This window comes from Scyliorhinus canicula, chromosome 7 (assembly GCF_902713615.1).
Source record: "Scyliorhinus canicula chromosome 7, sScyCan1.1, whole genome shotgun sequence".
Classification (NCBI taxonomy): domain Eukaryota; kingdom Metazoa; phylum Chordata; class Chondrichthyes; order Carcharhiniformes; family Scyliorhinidae; genus Scyliorhinus; species Scyliorhinus canicula.
This window is the reverse complement of record NC_052152.1, coordinates 175,822,122-175,838,995: the sequence shown is the minus strand read 5'-3', so window position 1 is coordinate 175,838,995 and position 16,874 is coordinate 175,822,122. Positions and strand designations below refer to the sequence as shown.

At 47.7% G+C, this 16,874-nt stretch overlaps 1 protein-coding gene across 2 annotated transcripts in view; it reads left to right on the top strand.

Annotated features, from left to right (window-relative positions):
* Window positions 1–9,624, top strand: part of LOC119969572 (tyrosine-protein kinase Srms-like) — a 58,717-nt gene extending 49,093 nt beyond the window's left edge. For both annotated transcript variants that reach the window (XM_038803357.1, XM_038803354.1), the window contains exons 7-8: window positions 4,998–5,154; window positions 5,468–9,624. In XM_038803357.1, the coding sequence (XP_038659285.1) occupies window positions 4,998–5,154; window positions 5,468–5,673 (363 nt within the window). In that variant the 3' untranslated portion in view covers window positions 5,674–9,624. The remainder of the gene's footprint in view (window positions 1–4,997; window positions 5,155–5,467) is intronic.
* The last annotated feature ends 7,250 nt before the right edge of the window (window positions 9,625–16,874 follow it).

The following is a 16,874-nucleotide window of genomic DNA, read 5'->3' as shown; positions in this document are numbered from 1 at the left end:
ACACTTGGAATTGTAGGTTTCATCAGGGAGGGATCAGCCGATTGGGCAGAAGATTTGCCTGAGGAGTCACGGCGAACATTTCTGCTCTTTCCTGTGCGTAAACACTCTTATAAAAAACATATTCTTGCATGATCGCGTTGCTCCGGTCTCCCCTTACTTGCTGGGTTTCCTAACCCTTAGAAAACCCTTAGGGTAGACAGGGAGTATAAATTACTATTCGAACTATGCTCCCTTGGTCTCCTGGAAGCTTGCTTTAAGTATTATGATGAAGAGGCCCACATTGCAAAATCAAATGCTGATATGCTACGCAGCCCGTCACAATAAAATGGCAGCAGATATGGTTGTGGCTGATCGGGATCACATTACATAATATTAATTATTTAATGCCAACTCAAATCACCCATCAAGGGAGGAGGGATTAAAATTCCCTCCACTTTATCAAAGGCAGGCACTGGATATTTTAGATGTCTACTGGTTTACATAGGTTGAAATAGAGTGTTACCTTGGAATGATTGGCATCTTTACGGAGGTTCTCTAATAAGGTACTCTTCCTTCAATCTGTTTTTTCAATGTCTGACATAACATTGTAAGAGCAGCAGTTTCTTTTCAGATTTCTGAATGGATCATTTCTTTCGTGTGTATTTTAAGACTTGCTTCTGTGAGGGCCACGAAGAATCCAGTACAAGTTGAAGGATAGAAAGAAATAACATTTATTTACAATAACATATATATACAATAGTCGCAGCAACTTACTTGCTGCTTACTCTCCTCTAACCGGTTCCAAACTGGCCAGCTTTATTTATGCAGGAAATCTGCTAACGGTTTCTCCACCCCCCCCGCATTGGGGAAGCTCATTCTCGCAAAGGATTGTGGGATTGCCTTTAGTCCCCAGCCAGTGGTAACAGGCAGGTTATAACACTTGCCATTGTATTATATGGTTCAGTGGATCAATACATAGTGAATACTTGGTGAGGCAGACATGGAAAGTGAATGGGGAGAACGATGGATAAAGGCTCAAGGATCCAACAGCCTTAATGGAACTGGGGCAATGTTTCCAGAGAACCAATTCTAATGTGCCTACCTCAGATTGCGTGGTCTGCAGCCCAATCCGATCCACACCTACCTTTCCAGAATGAAAATAGTGCATTAGGTGGATTGGCCGTGCCTAATTGTCCTTAGTGTCCAAAATGGTTAGGTGGTGTTACTGGATTACGGGGTTAGGGTGGAGGTGTTGGCTTAAGTAGGGTGCTCCTCCAAGGGCAGGTGCAGACTCAATGAGCCGAATGGCCTCCTTCTGCACTGTAAATTCTAAACATTCTAGGAGAATTCTAGTATGCTGAGTTAGGAAAGTTCCTGACTTAAGCTTCCCCCTCATTAGTGAAATCTGACACGGCAACTTAGAATAGGTGATGTATATGTCTTCATTTAAACATTGTGAGAATATGTGGTGGAATCAGTTATTTAGATTTTCATTGCAATGAGAGCAGAGTTGAGAAGGTCAATTTCTTGAGAAGGGGCACTTATCAGTAGGCACTTCAACACAGAGCCAAGGATTAGGAGGCCAGCCTCAGGCAGAGTGCCATGGCCACTTTTCTCAGGGGATATAGTTTCTTGTCCAGTCGGAGAATGGTAGAGCCACATCATAGCAGTCACTGAATTTGGAAGTACATGTGCCAAGCATTAAGTACTGAGCTCAAGCTGAATGGTCTCAGCTGCAATGGGGTACTCAATCTGTGATGAGAGGCCCCCCCCCCCCCCAAGTCACAACTGCACTGAAGTTCATGTCCCAGGTTTCCCTTCCCTCTGAGCAGTCCTTCCAAAATGGCACCAGAAGACTGCCTCGAATATTCTGATGGTCAGACTTGCTGATGACATGCCCCCTCGCCCATCCCCCTCCACTACCCTGGCCCACCTCCACTCACCCCCTGTCCCCCCAACTCACCTCTCTGTAGCCTCCGACTCACCCCCTGTTCCCCCAACTCGCCCCGTTCCCCCGACTTGCCCTCTGCTCCCCCCGACTCTCCCCCTGTTCCCCCCCGACTCGCCCCCTGTTCCCCCGACTCGCCCCCGTTCCCCTCGACTCGCCCCCATTTCCCCCTGACTTGCCCCCTGTTCACCCCCCTGACTCTCCCCCTGTTCCCCCCCGACTCGCCCCCTGTTCCCCCGACTCTCCCCCTGTTCCCCCCGACTCTCCCCCATTTCCCCCTGACTTGCCCCCTGTTCACCCCCCCGACTCGCCCTCTGCTCCCCCCCGACTCGCCCCCTGTTCCCCCCGACTCACCCCCTGTTCCCCCAACTCGCCCCGTTCCCCCGACTTGCCCTCTGCTCCCCCCGACTCTCCCCCTGTTCCCCCCGACTCGCCCCCTGTTCCCCCGACTCGCCCCCGTTCCCCCCGACTCGCCCCCATTTCCCCCTGACTTGCCCCCTGTTCACCCCCCCGACTCGCCCTCTGCTCCCCCCGACTCTCCCCCATTTCCCCCTGACTTGCCCCCTGTTCACCCCCCCGACTCGCCCTCTGCTCCCCCCCGACTCGCCCCCTGTTCCCCCCGACTCACCCCCTGTTCCCCCAACTCGCCCCGTTCCCCCGACTTGCCCTCTGCTCCCCCGACTCTCCCCCTGTTCCCCCCGACTCGCCCCCTGTTCCCCCGACTCGCCCCCGTTCCCCCCGACTCGCCCCCATTTCCCCCTGACTTGCCCCCTGTTCACCCCCCCGACTCGCCCTCTGCTCCCCCCGACTCTCCCCCTGTTCCCCCCCGACTCGCCCCCTGTTCCCCCCGACTCTCCCCCTGTTCCCCCCGACTCGCCCCCATTTCCCCCTGACTTGCCCCCTGTTCACCCCCCCCCCCCGACTCGCCCTCTGCTCCCCCCGACTCGCCCCCTGTTCCCCCCGACTCGCCCCCTGTTCCCCCCGACTCGCCCCCTGTTTCCCCCTGACTTGCCCCCTGTTCACCCCCCCGACTCGCCCTCTGCTCCCCCCGACTCGCCCCCGTTCCCCCCGACTCACCCCCTGTTCCCCCGACTCGCCCCCTGTGTCCCCCTGACTTGCCCCCTGTTCACCCCCCCGACTCGACCGCTGTTCCCCCCAACTCTCACCCTGTCACCTTGACTCACACTTATTCCCCCAACTTTTCCTGTCACCCCTGACTCACTCACTGTCCCCCCCACCCCGGCTCACGCCCTTTTACCTCTCTCCTGCCCGAAGCCCTGGAGAAGTTCTGCGAGAACTGCGCCAGCTTGAGCGCACTCACTCCTGAGCTACCCTCAAGTTCTGTTCACCAGGTGCACAGCTTTTAAAACCAGTTGTACAATGCGCCATTCTGACATCACACCGCTGTGGATATATTATTTAATGTGGGAGTATGATTCCAACATATGGGCCAATAATGATCTGTTACAATGATGTTCCCGACGTTGAATGGCAGGAAATGCAGCCCACCACTGACGGGAGGGTAGGGGACGATCACGTCCTGCATTTACGTCGACGTGGGGCGTGACAAAGCCTTCTCGTGATATTTTCCGCTCTCGCAACCAAACCCGCTCAATGCGACCGGGAGCAGAAAATCCCAGCCAACCCCTGTGTCTACCCTGTCAAACCCCTTCAGAATCTTGTATGTTTCCACAAGATGACTTTTCATACTTCAAACGCCAGAGAATATAGACCCAATTTATTCAGCTTCTCACTGTCAGCCAACTCCCTCATCCCAGGGACCAGTCTAGTGAACCTTTGCTCTGTTGTCTCCAATGAAAGTATATCCTCCCTTAATCATGGAGACCGAAACTGAACACAGTAATCCAGCTGTGGTCTCACCAAAGCCCTGTACAATTGTAGACTATGTTACTCTTGTACTGTAATCCCCAGAAATAATAGCTAACATGCCATTATTTCTTTCTAGTTTCTTGTTGTATCTGCATGCTAAGTTTTTGGATTCCTTATGTGAGTATGTCCAAGTCTCGCTGAACATCAACATTTGCATGTTTCACTGAATTTGACCCCTTAGACAAGTCCATTCAAGAGGACATATTACAGAAATCCATGGCCCCGGCATAGCGGCACAGGTATTTTACCCACTGGGATTCTGTATCAGAAAATTGCAAGTGCATGTCCAATGACTTCCCATTTGATTATCTTAATTTTAAAACATTTAGTTACGGGATGTGGGCATCGCTGGCTAGTTGCCTTTAAGTTGCCTTCTTGAACCCTGCAGTCCTGTAGGTGTAGGTACACCCACAGTGCTTTCAGGGAGGAAGTTCCAGGATTTAGACCCAGTGACAGTGAAGGAACGGTGATATATTTCCAATTCAGGATGGTGATGACTTGGAGGAGAAGTGGTGTTCCGATGTATCTGTGGCTTATCCTTCTAAATGGTGGCGGTTGTGGATTTGGAAGGTGCTTACTAAGGAATCTTGATGCGTTCCTGTGGATGGTACACATGGCTACCACTGTTCATCGATGGTGGAGGGATTGATGTTTGCGGTAGGCGGAGAAATCAAGCCGGATGCTTTATCCTGGATGGTGTCAAGCTTCCTGAGTATTGTTGGAGCTGCACTCATCCAGGCAAGAGGAGAGTATTCCATCACACTTCTGACTTGCACCTTGTAGATGGTGGACAGGCTTCGGGTAATCAGGAGGTGAGTTGCTCGCCACATGATTCCTAGCCTTTGATCTGCTCTTGTAGCCACAGTGTTTAAATGACTAGTTCAGTTCCTGGTCATGGTAACCCCCAGGATGTTGATAGTGGGGCTTCAGGGATGGCAATACCATTGAATGTCAAGGGGTGATGTTTAGATCCTCTCTTATTGGAGATGGTTATTGCCTGGCACTTGTATGGCACGAATGTAACTTGCCACTTGTCAACCCAAGCTTAGATACTGTCCAGGTCTTGCTGATTTGGACATGGACTGCTTCATTATCTGAGGAGTCGTGAACAGTACTGGACTTGTGCCACCATGAATATCATATTTGTGACTATAACAAATCCCTTATTTTCATTGAGCAGGATGATGTATATCATGTCCGTGCTGGGACTAAAATACCTATAAAGTGGACAGCACCAGAAGCTGCAAACTACCAGAGATATTCAGTGAAGTCAGATGTATGGTCCTTTGGTATTCTTCTATATGAAATCGTGACTTATGGCAAAGAACCTTACAAGGGTAAGTAAATTGAATTTTATTTTAAATTTAGAGTGCCCAATTCATTTTTTCCAATGAAGGGGCAATTTAGCATGGCCAATCCACCTACCCTGCACATCTTTGGGCTGTGGGGGTGAAACCCATGCAAACACGGGCAGAATGTGCAAACTCCACATGGACAGTGACCCAGAACCGGGATGGAACCTGGGACCTCGGCGCCATGCGGCAGCAGTGCTAACCACTGCACCACCGTGCTGCCCTGTAAATTGAAAATTCTAAGGTATTTTGCAAGCAGGGCTTTATATTGTATTCATAATTTAATTTGATTTTGCAGGAATGACAAACAAGGAAGTCATGGATCGAGTAAACGATGGTTATAGAATGCCATGTCCACAAAACTGTTCCCAAGACATATATGGAATAATGCTTAGGTGCTGGAACGAGTCTGAGGAAAGCCGGCCGCCCTTTAGTGCGCTGTTGGATGAACTTAATTCATTATATACTGTATATTATTACAAAAACCAGGACGAAGCTCAGTGAGGACACAATAATATTGCTGCTGCTGGTGCAATGCCAGATGGAACTGCAAGTCAATCAATTCTTAAAACAATACTTTGCAATAATAGTATTTTTTTCTTAACTTTTGTTGCAATAGCACACTTGGCAGTGAAATAATTGTCTCAAAATTATGGTGGGCAAAATTTATATATTTTTTTTATCCTGAGGCACAACCCATAACTATTTGATCCTGATGCGTATGGTCTGCGTTATGTACCTGGAAGAACCTGGTTAGATTTTGCTGATGGGGAACCAAGTTAAGTCAAGAAAATCCTTGGTTGATTGAGGCAGTTGGAGTTGGCCGGGGTGGAGCCCAGTTCGCAGTGGAGGTTTTGCTGGTGAATGGGCCTACGCTTCATCGATGCCATGGGTGCCAAGGTGATGGCTGCCATTATGAGTGAAGTTGTGGATGACAGTCTCAGCTACCCACCGCAAATTATTGGTGCTCACATTGATGAATTGCAAGATATCCTAAAGAGAATGGATGTAGAGGGAAGATAATCTGGTCAGTCGTTAGGGCAGTTTCCTTGGTGGGGGCTCACCTTCAGTTCTTAGAAATCTTGCCGTATGGCTTGTCAAACAGCCTGCTTGATTCGGGGAGATGGGGCTGGAGAAGAACTTTACGTGGGGCCTGGACTGCCAAAGGGAGCTGGGAATGAACTCTCGGCCAAATTTGAAATTGGCTGCCATGCTTTCACAATCTAGATTTGAAGGGTCGGCGTTTTGAGTTTGATGGAGCACGTTGCATCCGGTCTTCGAGGCCTGGGGTCGGTCGAAGGCCCTGACCACTGGTCTTCCTATGTCTTCTCCATGGTGTTCGTTGAGAGGGTTAAAGGTAGCTGGACACAACGAGTCTTCGGCCTAGGCATTTCCTTACCCAGGTTCCAGAACAATGACACAGTGGAGGTGCAGGGGCTTCGTTTAAACTCTGGCTGGATCATGGTTATTGTTCGATGATCCTGTCATGGGTTTGGCCTTTCCCAGCTCCATGGACGGTTATATTATCCTGCAGTTCATCACTAATCCTGAACTTTGTTCCCTTGTGATTTTACTCCTGTTTTCATGTTATTATCTTTTAACCTGACAAGGGTGTATGACATATGAGCACAGATGAGTTTGTTACCTGTTATACTGTGATAATCATGCTGTGATGGCTATATGACATGAGGGTTGTGCAGTTTTTACATTTTTTTAATGTGCTGTAATCCGTGTTCTTACACTGAGTGCTACATTTATTTGGCACCATTCACTTTATAGATGAGATGAATGGCGCCACAGCAGGGTGGCAGATAGGTGGGTTGCTTTGGAGGTGGCTGGCACGATTTTATAAGTCCTCATTGTGGGTGAGGAAATCCCCCATTAGACCTATTGGTGTCAGGTTTTACTTTTGTACTTTTGTTATTTTGAGAATAGGAAATCGTTGCTTGTCTACTATGAAGGTACAGGCGGATCATGTAACTTGGAAAAGACTGGGTTCCTTCTTCTGTTTCAGTTGTTGGTGCCTTTGATGTTATAATGATGGGTGAATTATATGTTAGTACGTGCCCGGGCATGAACGTTTATAAGAGTGATGGAAGTATCCTTGGCTTGTCGGCCAATATTTTGATCCTAATTTAGCACGGTTGAGTAGGTATGGGCAGTATTAACTAAGTTTATCTGGGTCAGGTGGAGGGTACGTTGGCTGGAGGAATAGTCCACCCTCCACCAAAATATCCCTTTTCGAACGTTTCTGGACTTTTCTTCTTGAGATTTGGTTCCATTGGGGATGTAGTGCGAATCTGAGTGCTTTGGCTCAGCATTGTTGAGTCTTCCTTCAGTTGGAGATTAGGCTGAATGGAGAAGTAGGTTACCCTCCTCCAAGTGATCTTATATAGGGACTTCTAGACTGTCCTCCTTTTTGAGGCTTGGCTTCCCTTGGGGATGGGGGGTGGGGGGGGGGCAGCATCCTGTTTCTTATAAGGTTACGCTGTTCTCATCCTTTTATCCTTTCTGCAGAAGTGTACATTGCCAGTCCATGTCAGACATCTATTGGCTAATCATTGTGTCTCCCTCTCTGGGTCTTCTCTTTATTTGGGTAGGTGAGGTGCTGATTTGTTATGTTTGGTCTTGGAGTGTGTCCCATTTCTTTCCCTGAGATATCCTGTTGATGGGTGTCTTGACGATTCTTCATCTCCTTGACGGAGAGAGGTTTAAGTTTTCCAGTGCAAGCAGGGCCTGAACAGGGCCTCTGATTTGGATGGAGAGGAGTGAGGTCTGTTATGTTGTAAGTCTTGGTATGGTGTTAAAATTCTTGGTTGCTTTATGGAGGAAGGTGTATACCATTGGGCCATGTTTTCATAACTTTTTCCGAAGATTCCCCCACTCTTTTCAGTACCCTTTTATCCTTTCATTTTCCATATGAAGGGAAGCATCGACCACATCAATTACAAGCTGGACCAATTGTATGAATATTTGCTGGTCCTCTCTGTATATTGATGTGGAATAATGACCACTCTGTACTGTACTAGATTTTGGGGGTTTGTTGCATCTGGTGGCTGTATGCAAGATATTGCCTCAGAACTAAGATCTTCCGCAAATTCTTTCTGCATTTCTCTTTCTTTGTTTTGGGGTAAAAGAATTGTTTACTGGCTCCTGTAAGGGTACAGGCAGGTCTCTTATCCGAGAAAGGGATGTTATAATGTGTCACTGGTGCCACTAGTATAATGGAGTTTGGGGAGGTATGTTTTGGTGAACACCAGAACGGGGCATGAAAATCTCATCCTATATTCTCTTTGTCTGTATGAGCAGTTGCTACATGTGAAGGTGCGCACCTTTTTTTAAACCATGTTTTCATGACTTCTTCTCTCCTCTTCTCCCTTATTTTCCAGTTAATCGTCCACCGTTTTTCTCGTTATAAACTGAAGCACCAAGTTTAATCCTGTCTTTTTCTGATTTCAGGAACACAGAGGTATTTATACTGGACTATACCAGTTTTGAGGGTTTGTTGCGCTATTTGTAAAAACGGAAAAACTCTAATAAAAATATATATTTTAAAAAGTAACAGAGGAGGCAATGTGACATAAATGCATTAAGTTTTGTTCACTGATGGGAACAAGAGTAAGTTTTAATCCACTGTTTGTAAATATTATTATGCAACAAAAGGAAAGTAATTGAACAGCCAAACAGTATTGAAGTACAACAATTTTACATCTACAATTTAAGGTGTTTTTTTTTAAAGAGGATACAAGTTTAACCAACATCAATTACATTGTGAAACAGGTTTGATCTATCTGTTTCAGAGCACAGCTAGTCTGGTACCATAAAAACGCTTGCGGCTTTCATGCGGCAGGTCTAGTTCCTGAAAATTATATGAGGCTAGAATTTACTGTTGGCAACATTAATGAGCAAACTATTTGTGTGATTTTTCTTAGTCTGGCATCTTAGCATAGGTGGTACTTGGATCAGCACTTCTGCTAAAATAGAGGACCAAAGAATGTCACACAAGTAGCTTCCAGGCTTTGACAACCTGGCAATACTTTTATTTATAAAACTGAATGTCGCAGCACCGTTCAAAGCGTTTAGAAAGCCTGAGGCCAGGATTTTCTCACCCCACCTTGATGGGACCCGCCGCAGGGGATGCAGTGGGCCAGCCAAAAATCCATTGACATTCTGCGGTACTGGAAAATGCTGTCCTCCGTTCCTGGGTTTGCCCGCAATTTAAACAACAAAAGTGGCCAAGCAGATTCCTGCAAGCAGAAGCTGAAGACGTGTAGACAAATAAAAAAAGAAATTGGGATCCATTCATAAAACACTTATGTTTTTTTTAATGCTGCATTCTTCTTCTTTGAATGTGTTTGCTGAGTTACAACTGTTGGCATAGAGAATGCTCCTTCTACATTTTACTGAATAAGCTAAACTCGTATGAAAAGGTGCATCAAAATAAATTTTACATGCGGATCCCAGCTTGCAGTCTCATTAGTCAACAGCATGGGTTCAAGAAAGAGTTAGAACATTACAGAGCAAATTCTACATTTAGCACAGTTGATTTTCTACCTCAGTGTCTTAGCTGGGCACCTCATTAAGGTTTGCGAATCCAACTCCTGTGATATATATAGAATTCCAATGAAATTTTCAGGTGGAGGCGAGCGGAGCTTGCATCATACCCACACCCAAGTACCCATTGGTACTTGGCATGGCGTTGCCTGTTAAGCAGACCCTGCAGGGATTGCTGAAATTCACTCTGGAAACGGAGACATAGATTGCCAGAATGATTTGTTCTGTTGAGCCAGGAGAATGTTTTGTCCTTTTGATGCTCCACCCCCAACCAGTCCTCTGCGTGCCCCCCCCCCCCCCCCCCCCCCCCCCACTCCTCCCCATTGAATTTTTCACTGCTCCCCTGATAGGTCAGCTGCCTTTGAATGTTGCCTTGGCAATCGCTAATCAGCTGCAAACATGGCTTGGCCACCAAGCCCTCTGACTGGGAACATCAGGTGATCACGGCATGCATGGTATGCCCAATATCCACCTAAAGTGAAAATTAGAGCCGACATTATGATATTCCCCCCCCCCCCACTACTTGCACCTCCCAGACCATTGCAGTGGTGGTAAGTGTTACATCACAAAACCCTCCTATTACTTACTCTTTTGGCATTTGCTTCTCCTTTAAGCATCTTGCCTTATTTCACCCCTCTCACCTCCCATTTAATATCCTCGCTCTTTATCGCCCATGAGGTACCGACAGGGAGTCTCACTTCAATAAGTGTGTGTTGCAAAACCGGGGTGTGCCTCTTCGTCTCCGATCTACTTTCCTGCTGGTACTGCAGATAAACAAATCCACCCTGACATTTCATTCAAAACATGAAGAGAAAACAATATTCCTCCCCGCAAACCATACTTACAGTAACATTGACTCAGTAGTAAACCATGTTCTGAAAAAAGAACTTAATTTGCTTTTTTATGATTTAATAGCCAATCATTTGCATATTTTAAAGAGAAATAGCATTGAAATTGTTGTTGGCCATGTTAGTGGGAAAGTATTTAACTGATCTGTATGAAATTTCTCAAATTTGCTATTTTGATAGATTTACTTTTTACTGCATTGGTAAGGGGAGAATTTTAGCCCCCAAAATAGGTCGAGTTTGAAGTTAGTATTTTTTAAATGTCAAACCCACCTGTTTCTGGTTTTAACACAAATGTGACAGAAGTGGGTGGTGGGGCATGGGCAGCCAATCAGCTTTCAGCAGGCCGGCTGGTTGGCAATGGATTTTAAGGATGCTGAATGCCTCCATTTTAACTTTTTTTTTTCCACTTTTAACTCATGTTAACTAAGGTTCCGCGGTCTCATGGAACCTGATGGGTAAAAGGAGGCAAGAATGGATGTAACCAAAAGGTACATGCCTCTACAGCACTGCTTGTGGGCCAGATGGAGCACAAGTGATTCTCCCATCACCCCACCCCACTAAACGTACCTGCTTCTACCTCCATGGGTCGCTGACTTCCCCTGACTGCCATCTTGTTACCCTCCACCTCCATCTAACTCCCGCTCCTGCCACCATACTTTCCTCACCCCCCCCCCCCAATTGCCATCTCACTGCCTGCAATCTCTACCCCCTCCCTACCATCACTATCGCCTGCCGATCGCAAAGTCTCATCTGCCCTCTGATTGAATGTGTCTTGTGCTGTAGGCATTGCCACCTGACAGCCAGCCAGCCAATCATTGAGGCTGGCTCTTGCGATTTTGTACAGTGAAAAACCACAGGGATTCCATGTTTCCCATCAATAGCCCATTTGTCACCATTCCAAAGACACTGTCCCATAAAAATGGGTGCCCATGTTTGTTAAAATAGCAGACTGAGAATTATTTTAAAAATGTATTCAATTTTCATCCCATAATATCACCAAGTTGAGACATTCAAATTTTAAAAATAATTTTGTAATGTGGAATACAGGAGGTTAGAAAATTTTGAGTCTGCTTAATTGTAAATTTATGAATAAAGAACAAGCCCACTGTAGACACCGTGAGAGGTCTTTACTCAAATGTTTCTGTACAATACGATTCTTCCTCTAGTTTCCATATTTTTGTTTAATTTGCCAGTATATTTTGTTTTTGATATACCTGAAAACAAATATAGAAGTGAAAGCCACTTACCTGCTAATGTTTGCCGGAGACACTCAATTATCTGATTTTTTAAAAAATGCAGTCAGTGCCACTTACATTTACTGTAAAGTCGGAAGTCATTATGTTCTGTATTGATCTTTAACACAGAGTCCCCAAACTCTGTAACTGCCTCAGCCATTGGCTATTTTGCTGATAGCGAATGAGCCATGCTGGTGTTACGACAGTCAATTCCAGCCCCATTTGACCTGGAATCACAGCACAAGTGAATTAACCAATAATTCTTAGAAAAATATCCAAGTCTTTGGCCCACGGCTACCCAATAATTACTGTCAGCAGGGCCGGGATTCTCCCCTACCCGGTGGGGCGGGGGATCCCGGTGTAGCGGAGTGGCGCCAACCACTCCGGCATCGGGCCTCCCCAAAGGTGCGGAATTCTCCGCACCTTTAGGGGTAGGCCCGCGCCGGAGTGGTTGGCGCCACGCCGACTGGCGGCAAAACCGGCGCCAATGGGCTTTGATGCCCGGCGTCGGGGCTGGCCGAAAGGCCTTCGCCCGTTCGCGCATGCGCCGGTGCGTCAGCGGCCGCTGACGTCACCACCGGCGCATGCGCGGTATGGGGGTTCTCTTCTGCTTCCACCATGATGGAGGCCGTGGTGGCGGCGGAAGAAAAAGAATGCCCCCACGGCACTGGCCCGTCGAGGCACCCCCCGAGGTCCGATCGCCCCGCACCCCCCCCCCCCCAGGACATCGGTGGCCCGCTCCCGCCGCCAATCCCGCCGCCACCAGAGGTGGTTGAAACGACGTCGGCGGGATTGGCCTCTCAGCGGCGGGACTTTGGCTCATCACGGGCTGGAGAACCGCCGCGGGGGGCACGCCGATCGGTGCGGCGCGATTCCCGCCGCCGCCAATTCCCGGGTGGCGGAGAATTCCGGCCACAGCGGGGGCGGGATTTACGCCGGTCCCGGGCGATTCTCCAACTCTGCGGGGGTCGGAGAACTTTGCCCCAGGTTTGTAAGTTTAAACACAATTACTGTTTATTTATAACAAGAGCTATAATGGAATGTGCAGCAAAACAACCGGTTAACTATTATCTAATTCCCCACTTCAACTTGCCCCCACCCTCTACACACACAAGACAGAGAAAGACAGACAGGAATAAAAAGGATTAAAAACGTTAAAGAGGAAAAAAGAGTCTTTGATCCAAATGGCTGTATCCAGCAACTTACTCCTCTTCAGATTTTGCCTTCATTTCGGGCTTTTTACTGGAGATTCACTGAGGTCTCTGTAGTTTCAGGAATACAGCGCTCACGGCATTTCTCGAGAGAGAGAGAATGTGTTTTGGGGGCGCGATCTAACTGCAGCATTGCACCTGGTGCAGATCGGGTGAGGCCGAATTCAGGATCCATGTCGGGCGTTGATCGGTTGATCGGTTTCCGATCTAACCGGTCCACTCCCGTTGGCGGGATTCGGATCCCACCTAGATGTGGTGAGAAACTAATCACCAGTTAAGGCTAATCTCCATCCCATTAATTGGAAGGACCCCCTGTCAAATGGCCGCCCATGATCTAACTGGTTTAGCTCAGTGGGCTAGATAGCTGGTTTATGATGCAAATCAAAGCCAGCAGCGCGGGTTCAATTCCCGTACCAGCTGAGAATTCTGAATTCTCCCTCTGTGTACCCAAACATGCGCTGGAATGTCGCGGCTAGGGGATTTTCACAGTAACTTCATTGCAGTGTTAATGTAAGCCTACTTGTGACAATAAAGATTCTTTATCTTTATCTTTAACTGGCTCCCCAGCGAGTGACCACACAGGTGCCATACAGCATATCTATTCAAAAGCATGAAGCTAGAGCAGTGGCTGCTGTGGGGATCAAAGGAGGTGAGTAGCCATCTTCAAAACCAGGCAATCAGCCCTGTGCTCGGGGCGGGTTAGCCCTGTGCTCGGGGCGGGTTAGCCCTGTGCTCGGGGCGGGTTAGCCCTGTGCTCGGGGCGGGTTAGCCCTGTGCTCGGGGCGGGTTAGCCCTGTGCTCGGGGCGGGTGCGGGAGCCCCCGGGAGGGACTGGCTTGGTTTGGGAATAGGCATTGCTATGTACATGAGCACTTCACAGTACCCAAGTGGATTCCCGTGGGTAGACATGCCATGTCGAAGGCGAGTGTTACTGCCTGGCAACCCAATCATTCTGTGCGGCCTTGTTACTTTGTCCGAATCCTTGAGGCGTCAACACCACAGCGGCAGCAGCCAACAATTAAACACCCAAGAGCTGGGCCACTGCACTGGGGATATCCATGCTCTTGCGTCGAGGGCCGGAGGTCTTCCTCTTACGGTTCTCCTTTCTCTCTCCCAAATCAGTCAGGATGGATGAGAAGCCATTCAGCAGGATTGCAACAGTGCAGAAGTGGGTCCAAACCAGGTACAGTGCTCTCTGTTGCAAGAACCTCCTCGTGCACCTCCATAAATGTACCCCCCAACTCTTGAGATTGAGCCCTGGTGATCTGTACCACAGAGCCACGATTCTCAGTCAAAACATTGGGTGGGATTTACCGACCAATCCACCGCGTGGTTTTCATTGGAGGAGACGGCCCGCTAACGGGATTTTCTGGTGCCGCCGTTGTCAACGGGAAACCCGTGCACCGTCAGTGGGACCGGAATATTCCACCAGCATGAACAGCTGATAAATTCCACCCAATATCTTCATTGGCAGCCATCATCCATCGATGCAGACAGAAGTGCCAGGGTGGGAGCCCACTCAATTACAACTGTGCCTCTGAAAACAGGGCCGCACTCCAGCCGCCACAAGCAAACAAGGACGTCAGCATTTTCTCTCAGATCTTTCATGTAGAGAAACCAGCCAGCCACTTATCGGGACATAGCACAAGCCATGCAAACCAAGAAAATACAAAATATGAAATGCGCACTAGGATGGAAAGACGGAGTAAACGATGGGCAGAGCCAGAGCTTGCAAAATTGCCGCTGCTCCCATGCTCCTCGTGAATTGAATTTTTAAAAACTGACTTCTGAAAAACTCCGAGATACAAGTGACTTGAACTCACAGCCCAAGATGGCTAACGCTAATTTGCATTCCCATTGCGTTCCACGTTCCAATTCATTAGAATGCAGTCAGCCTGTTTGCAACATCCGTCAAAGATAATGGGCTGCATTCTCCATTAGGGAGACGATGTTCTCCCGCCGGAACTGAATTGTAACTGGTTTGCGATCCGACTGAGAGCAAAATTAAAATGCAAACCTGGTAAGCAATCCAGTGTTCCATGCCATGCAAATTTATGCATGGTGTGGAATACGAGGGATTCCCAGGGAATCCCACTATCGGGCCACCATCTTGGCCAGCCACTTCCCTGCCCACCGCAAATTGGCCGCAAACCACCCATTCCCCCTGCATCACACAGCAGTCCCTTGGATTGCCTGGGTGCACCCTCACCCCCAAGTAAGGCTAACCCTGCCAACAGGAGCCCCTGTAATAGGAGGACCCCTGCACCGGGATCCTCTGCCTAAAGGGACCCCCCACACAGACCTCCCCCATCCCCCACACAGAAATGAGACCCCTGCCTGGATGCTAGAGAGCAGTCTAGATGGGAGAAGTGAGAAGCATTACATCTGTAACATTTACCTTGCAGCACCAAAGAGAGCAGCTGTGACCTGCATCTGGTTCCCACAGATCCATTAGCTGCAAGTCATTCATAGCTTTCTATCGGTTGTCTATGATTAACAACTTCTACAAACCTTCTGCAGCTTTGATTCATTCATGATCAGCCATGATCTGATTGAATGGTGGAGCATGCTCGAAGGGCTGAATACCTAATATCTATGTATCTCTACATCTCCCTTCATGGTTCAATGGCCTAAGTTCTGATACTCCAATGTTTGCAAACATTGACCACGTCAAAGTGATGTAAGTGCATTCTAAGCACTAAGTGCATTCCAATCATTGAAACATGAGATTTCAAGCTTAAGAAAGCAAACCAGAGCCTAAACTGCCTGAGGAGAAGAGCTCCACAGTGCCCTTCCTATGAAACCATGAATTGCTCGGCAAGAATCAAATGGTGAGACAGGTATTGGGACAAAAGGATTTTGCAACCACCATAGGACCTTTACATATATTACATGGAGCTTAAACAATGTGCAGAGCATTCTGCATCACTTTGACACATGATCTGGATGCCTAGAGAGCAGCCCAATCTAATATTGCAAGTGAAGTACTTCTAATGTGAGACCAGAGCACTGACACCACCTGCCACATTAGATCTAACATTCGTCAGCCTGCTCAATTGTAAAGTTCTGAACAAAGAACTTTACCTTGCCCATCGTGTTCTGCTGGAAGGCAGGGTTCACAATGACCAGCTTCAGCAGGTACAAAATTTTCTCCAGCAACTTAAATAAACTACCTCTCCACTGCTCACATGGTCGAATGGCTTGGTGAGATCAATGACGACAATATATAGCGGTCTCCTTTGTTTACGGTATTTCTCTGGTAGCTGGCAGGCTGAGAAATCATTTCAATTGTAGATCTTCCAGTTCTAAAGCAACACTGGAATTTGGTATAAATGCCTTTGGCCAAGATATCCAGTCTCCAACCATTAATTGTAATCAGCAAATACATTGCCGGTGGTTTTCTTTGCTGATGGACCTGTTGCCTATTTGATCATTTCACACATGCTTCTGATATTCACTGTGTCAAACGACATGGTGGATATTCTGGCAAAGCTGTAACCTGTAGTCAATGGTGCATTGCCTATCAGTCTGTTGGATTTTTGAGTGGCTCTTAGTGCATTCAGAGTTTTATTGTTTGGATCTCTCCTGTAATTAATGAGAGCAGACTGCTTGGCATCAGTGTCCGGTTCCATCACAGTGAGGTTAAATTCAAACTAGTCCACATATTTCCCATATGTTGAGAGTGAGGTATTGAAGATGGTGTCTCAAAGAATGTTCCATTTCGCTTCTGCACTCCCATCTGAGAGTGGCTGAGAGCGCCTGTTCAACTGAGTAGTGGAACTGTTGGTTTTTATATGGGTACAAACAAGCAAATTACCAGCAAGATTAATCCATTTGGTCCCTTGCGCCTGCTCCATC